This window comes from Ictalurus punctatus, chromosome 3 (genome assembly GCF_001660625.3).
Source record: "Ictalurus punctatus breed USDA103 chromosome 3, Coco_2.0, whole genome shotgun sequence".
In the NCBI taxonomy this organism is placed as follows: Eukaryota; Metazoa; Chordata; class Actinopteri; order Siluriformes; family Ictaluridae; genus Ictalurus; species Ictalurus punctatus.
This window is the reverse complement of record NC_030418.2, coordinates 10,967,922-10,975,097: the sequence shown is the minus strand read 5'-3', so window position 1 is coordinate 10,975,097 and position 7,176 is coordinate 10,967,922. Positions and strand designations below refer to the sequence as shown.

The 7,176-nt window shown below is 38.4% G+C and overlaps 1 protein-coding gene across 1 annotated transcript in view; it reads left to right on the top strand.

Annotated features, from left to right (window-relative positions):
- The first annotated feature begins 479 nt into the window (after positions 1-479).
- spred2b (sprouty related EVH1 domain containing 2b) overlaps positions 480-7,176 on the top strand; it is a 43,430-nt gene continuing 36,733 nt past the window's right edge. The window contains exon 1 of the mRNA XM_053679579.1: positions 480-996. Within this exon, the coding sequence (XP_053535554.1) occupies positions 971-996 (26 nt within the window). The 5' untranslated portion in view covers positions 480-970. The remainder of the gene's footprint in view (positions 997-7,176) is intronic.

Below are 7,176 nucleotides of genomic sequence, written 5' to 3'. Positions count from 1 at the left end.
AAAAGCAGAATAATGTTATATAGTGTTCACAATCTTACGCCAATTGTATTGTGACGTAGGCTACAATTGGGTTTGGGACGGAGCCACAGAGGCTGCGCGGCCCACCTTTGCTCCTGATTACCCGTCTTGCAGGTAATGGCACAGTAAAGAACCACTTCAGACCCATTTGCTGTTGAGTAATCGATTAAATTATAGTCACTGCAAAGACGCTATCGTTGCCATAAATTTTCAGCACGATGGCTGGTGTAAAGTTGAATATTTTTTTACCAGGTAATGGAACAGTTGAAATAAAGCTCGGGTGTGTAAAGCAGTGGTTTTATATTTAATAGCAGAGTCTCTACTGTACTGAATAGTGTGTGTCATAGTGGCTGATACTCGGTTCAGTGCGATAGTATCTAAAGTAGCCGTGAGGGCTTGGACGCAGCCTGCAGTCGAACGGGGTGCGATGTGACGTCAACACTTCCGCCCTGCGCGCGCTCTGTGCTGTGTGCCTGCTCGCCTTCTCTGCTGCACAATCCAACATGGAGTAATGAGAGATGGGGCTCGTACGGGGCCACCCTCAGCAACATCAACCGCGCATTTAGCACTACAGCCAGGTCGGAATACATGCAAATGCTCTTTACAGGGGGGAACGAAAAAAAAATAAAATAAACGAAAACAATAAAATAAGCAAGGGTTATTTACTCGCGTCTGCAGATTTGGCGTCATTCACAATTTTCATCAGCAAATGATTAGCTCCGGAGGAAAAAAACAGATAGACGAAAAGCCATCAGGAACGGAGGGACGAAGAGGAGAAAACAAACAGAAACAAAAACAAACAGAATACGGAAAAAGTGCGAAACAAGTGACAGTAGTAGTGTGATATGTAAGAGGTTTATTTTTTTGGGGGGGGGAGGAAGGGTGGCAAGAAAAAATGACGAACGAAAAGAGTGCACCCTTTGTGGGATTTTGTGCTAGGTGAAAAGAAAAAATGATTGCAGAAACACACCCAAACGAGTAAGTACATGGTGAATACTCTTATTTTTCCTTCTGTGCTAATTTCACAGTCTATTTCCCCACTGTTTCTTTCTCTGCACGCGCTTGCTTGTGGTGAGTATGAGGTGTGACTGGGAAAAGTTTAAGAAACTATTCTCGGGTTAAATGTTTTGTATTGACAGGGGCGATTATAGTGAGTGGGGGGGGACTGGGCCCTCTCTCTCTCCTCCTGAGGGGAGGGAGGAAGAGTAAGTTGGGCGGTTCGGAAACATTTTCACTAAAGGCATTTACTAATCTTCCTAAAAACGTCACTCTGTCTCGTGAACATCTCGCGAGTTTTACGTGCACGTTTACCCTTCTAAACCAGACATTAGCTTTATTTCTCCCTCAGTTTCTGTGGCGTTTTGCACGTTTATGCACATGCAGAACTTTGAAAAGACCAGATGAGATTAGTGCATCCGCCATTTGTTTTTTTTTTTCTCCCTCTCCCCCATCTTTGAATCGCACTCATTTGCATACAGTGCTTCATTCATAAAAAAAAATGTTGTCATTTGCGTTGCAGAGTTTATGCATGTGTGTGTATCTCTCTCTCTCTCTCTCTCTCTCTCTCTCTCTCTCTCTCTCTCTCACACACACACACACACACATATACACACACACACACACACACACACACACACACGTGTACTTGACATGCATTTGGCTGTTTTGAAACTCAGTCAAATTTTACTAATCGCATGTGTAGAATGCTGAAATGTTTTACTTCTTGATTTTCTTTAACACACGAAAGTATCTTGTCTCAAGATTTAAGGAACATTTTCCTTATTACTTTTACATGTGCATGTTAATTTTATGTGCAGGGGCTGTAGGTATGGCTTATAGACGTTTATTTCTAAGCCAGTCTTTTGTTTATAGTCTATTCGTTAGGCCTTTATGATCTCTATGCTGATTTATCTAACTCGTGCATACAACAGCAGCTATCGCGAGAACATGTGGCTATCTTTCTAAAAGCGTAAAAATACCAAATGCAGAATTGAGGCCTCGGTGTTGAATGAACGCAGTTTTGCTTTTGTCCGACGGAAGAGGGCGGTTTTTTTGCTCGCCGTGGTCTCTGAAAGCTGCTCTCATTCATAAAAGAGCTGAATTGTCAGGCCGCACGCCATTCAAGCAGGGCCATTCAAGCGGGACGCCCCTATACCTGCACCAGTAGAGCTACTAAATCATGCGACTGGAGTACTATTTTTGGCTAATACTTAGTACAACAGTATTCGGTTTGGGACACGGCCACACATCTGGCTCGCGCGATATATTTTGGACCGGGTTTTATTATTGTTTTTTTTTTTAAGCTAATCGAAATACACTGTTTAAAATATAGAGCACCTAAATAACACATCAAATATCGATAGTTTTTTTATATTCTTTGAGAATTGCAAAGAAGCAGCAAATTGAAAGAGGTAATCTAGCTTCCTGTATGCTGTCCGTGGGAAAGCAGTAGGCTATAGGATAAAGGTTAGCTCTGAGCCCTGTTAGCTGTATATTCGTTACATGAGTTAGCATTGAACGAACCGGTTTAAAAAAAAAAAAAATTATTATTATTTTTAAAGCGTTAAACATTATTTTAAACCTATTGAAACTGGGTTATACATCTTACCACATTTATGTCATACAATTGAGCATGGACAAAAATACACAGTGGCTAGCATGGCTGTATGCAGGGTTTTAAAAATACCTAGGCCCAAAAACTAAATTAGTTAGAGGGGTTCGGGCGAAAAATATTGATTTCCCTGATCGACATACAGGTGCATCTCAAAAAAATATTTTTCCTGTAATTTAAATCAAAGTGGAACTTTCATATAGTCTAGATTCATTACACATAAAGTGAAAAATTTCAATCCTTTTTTTTGTTTGAATCTTGATGATTACGGCTTACAGCTCATGGAAATCAAAAATCCAATATCTCAAAATATTTGAATAAAGAATTTATAATAAAGAAATGTCGACTTGAGAAGTGCTCTAATCAACTAAATATCTCAAAACACCTGGAAAAGTTTCCTGAGCCTTTAATCTCTCAGTTTGGTTCAGTACACACAACCACAATCATGGGGAAGATGAAAGTAAATTTTGCATTTCATTTGGAAATCAAGGTCCCAGAGTCTGGAGGAAGAGTGGAGAGACACAGAATCCAAGTTGCTTGAAGTCCAGTGTGAAGTTTCCACAGTCAGTGATGATTTGGGGTGCCATGACATCTGCTGGTGTTGGTCCACTGTGTTTTCTCAAGTCAAGAGTCAATGCAGCATCTTCCAGGAGATTTTAGACCACTTCATGCTTCCATCTGCGGACGAGCTTTATGGAGATGCTGATTTCCTTTTCCAGCAGGACCTGGCTCACAGTGCCACAACTACTAGTAACTGGTTTGCTGACCATGGTATTACTGTGCATGATTGGCTAGCCTACTCGCCTGACCTGAACCTCATAGAGAATCACTCAGTGTGTTTACATGGACAACAATAATCCACTATTAACCAGATTAAGACAATACTCTGATTAAGAAATTACCATGCAAACAGCAATTTTTTAATTACCTTAATCCGATTAAGGTCATACTCGAAGTAAACCCAAATCGAATTAAGACGTGGAGTATTCCTGTTTTAGTCGCATTATCGACTTGTATTATAGACATGTAAACACCTTAATCACATTATTAATGTCTTCTGTGAGTTTTCACCGCATTTTGCGACAGGACACAATCACACACGGCAGCGCTCAACCGTTTTACGGCAAACGAGAGCATGGCTGTGTCCCAAACCGAGTACTTGCCTGCTATAGGCCTGTAGTAGGAGAAATACATGTATCTCGGCTACTATATAGAGGGTAAGTACGCGGTTTGGGACGCAGCCCATGGCTTCAAGCAGTTGTCTATTTGCACGTACAGCATGACAAATAATCAACTGCACTTGAAGTGTTCATAAAACTGTATACGATACCCTAACAAAGACGAACTGTATGTTGATACGTGAAATTCTGGAGGGACGTCAGACGGCGTGGTGCGGTGACGTAATGACGTGCTGTTAATCAAACTATGTTTTATAACATGTAAAAAGGATACGTGAAAGGAGTATTCTAAAAGCGACTCATGTAAACACCTTAATCACAATATTGTCTTATTCAGAGTAAGGTCAATAATTAGATTACTGATGTCCATGTAAACGTAGTCATTGATGCAGTAATTCCTGCACAAGGAGCCCCGACCAAGTATTGAGTGCATAAATGAACATGCGTTTCAGAACGTCGACATTTCTGTATTATAAATTCTTTATTTGAATATTTTGAGATACTGGATTTTTGATTTCCCTGAGCTGTAAGCCTTAATCATCAAGATTAAAACAAAAAAAAGGCTTGAAATGTTTCACTTAATGTGGAATGAATCTAGACTATATGAAAGTTACACTTTTGGAATTAAATTAACTTTAAATGAAATTTAATTATCAATTAAAAAACTAACTTTTCCATGATATTCGATTTTTTTGAGATGCACCCTTTTGTGCATTTTAAGAAATTGGATAATAATAGCTTCAAAACACTGTCAGTGGGCTGGATCAAATTCATGTAGAAATGTGTCTCTTTGACTGACATCAGCTCTATCACCTCTCATCTCAGCCTGGTCTACTTCAGTATTGCTCTGCTTGTGGGGTCTCTCTGAGTCTTTTCCTTTTGTGTCTCCTATGCTCTTTCTCTCAGCCTCTCTCTGTATCTCTGCTCTCCATAACCTGCTCCCTGTTTCTCATCTCTTATTGTCTCTCTGCATTCAACATACAATCTTTCTGTTCATTTCTCTCTCCATCCTCTTCTACTCAATATTCTCTCTCCATCTGTATTCACTGCCTGTCCCTTTCTTTGTGACTCCTCACTTGTCTCCTACCGAAGTGTAGTAAAAATAATTTTAATAAAAACACCTTTATTTAATCTTTGTGTTTGAGTTTGCATCATTTTGGATTTGAATTATTAAAATATTTCTCAAGCAGTACATAAACATAGAAAAAATGTGTTTTATACAAAATGATATCTATTATATATGTATTATGACACTATACTTATGGTATTAAATTGAACCTACAGGCTTCACTGTAATTACCAAAGAACATATATCTCTGTGATAATTAGGACTACATTGTTTGAGATCAGGTCAGTTTTTGTTTGTGTTAAATAGCACAGTAACATAACGCTAATCATATTCTGGGCACAGTGAGTAGTACCTACTCTTCCTCACTCATCTCAGTCATCTTTTTTTTTTTTTTTTTTTTCTCTGTCTCACCTTGTTCCCTGTTGTTTCACTTCCCAAAGCAGAGCTTTAATTGATGCAGTCTTTTCATTTTCATAACAGGGTAAAATTGATATTTATTTGCAAATGTTACCAGCCTCTGCTAAGATAATCTTGTGATGAAAATTAAAAAAAAAAAAATATATATATATATATATATATAGTGGTCATTTTAACATTAGTTTCAAACTTAAACTGATATGAAAGAAAAGCATATCATTTCAGCCCATCATTGGATGGATGGAATTAATGTTAGCTGGCAGCTAGGTAGTTAGTTCACTCATGATGGACGGCCACTGTTTAACAAAGCACGACCGTGCACAGGAGCTATTTGTCAGATTATGTCTGATTATTAATCATGGCTTGGCAACTACAAGCAGACGACTAGTAAAATTCTCTAGTCACCTCACAATGCATTTGTTGACACAGTCCAGCACAGTGAATTCCAAAGCCCGCCCCTCAGCCGATTTCATCGGTCAACTCAAGCAAGCAGTTACCTGAGAAGGTCAGTTACCTTTACGTTGTGCAATCTTTGCGGCACCAAATAGTTATTATTAGGCAATTATTTTATGATTTTTAATATACACCTCAGAAAAAAATACAGAGGTCATGTGACGTCAGTGGTGGTTACGGCCGCATAATGGTGTTCATCCTGGCAGCATTTCCACAGCACAAATATGTGCTCAGATTGGCACAGAAGAAGACCACAATGAAGAAATGACATTCAGCTAAAGGTCAATGCAGCCATGGGCAATCCGATGCAGCAAGAATTGATTTCACATCCTCATTTTTACTGTGACTCAGGCCAGGGTCTGCTTTCATTTAAAATGTAACTTTTTACAGCTGTACAAACCTTGTGCCTATACTCAATAGTCTTTGTGAATGTCCTTTAACAATATAAAACCTGTATAGTTATGGAGTTAATGACTAATACAGTATGCAGAAGTCTAACAGAAATATGAGTATGCACTTAAATGCAATTCCCTGTACAGGTTTTGAGACAGTAGGATACACTTCAGGAATTAATTTGACAACATGATTTGTCACCCAGTTACTTTCTTAGTTTTTAATACTGCTAGTGTTTGACATCTCTGCCATGTAAAGAACACAGTGGAAGGTGTTTTGAGAAGCGATTATGCATTATACCTCTCTCATTATTCTAAAATGTGTACTGATGACCACTTTATTTTCTGTAAGAGGATTCATGGTGGTGTGCATTTATTTATTTACTTTTTTTTTGGCTTCCAGTTGAACAAGATTTAGGTTTGCACAAATTGGCTTACGTTCTAAATGAGAACATAATGTATTAAAGTTTGGCATTTCACACAAATAACCTTTTATTTTTTGGTGTAATTAGATTTGAGGTAATGCTGTCCTAAAGTGTTTTGAAAAGTTTACTTGTGCTTCCATCAAACACATAGCGCAGGGCTGAGAGAAGTCCGAGCCTTGCTCGGTCCCACTCTGCTTTTGTACTGACTGTATTGCCAGAGAACATTTAAGAGGTTTTCCTCCTACGAATAATTGAATCCGCATTCAACCTTTTTTAAAAAAATTAAACAAAATGAAGCATACCATGTTTAGTTCAGTATGGTGTGAATGAATCATTTCAGAAAGATGCATTTATTTTCACTTACATTTCACACATTGATTCATGCACTTGCATCTCCACAGCCTTTTGGTCATCGTTAAAATAATATGCTGAATATTTGAGTAAACAAATCCATGTAGTTTCATCTATCATAACTCATTTTTATACAACTGCATTACTTTTTGAGATTCATGCAATTTATTGACGTATCAGAGTAAATCCCATATTTAGTTTACATTAAATGGTCTGACAAAGCCGAGTAATGGTTGATTCCTACTTAATGACCGTGTGAGTC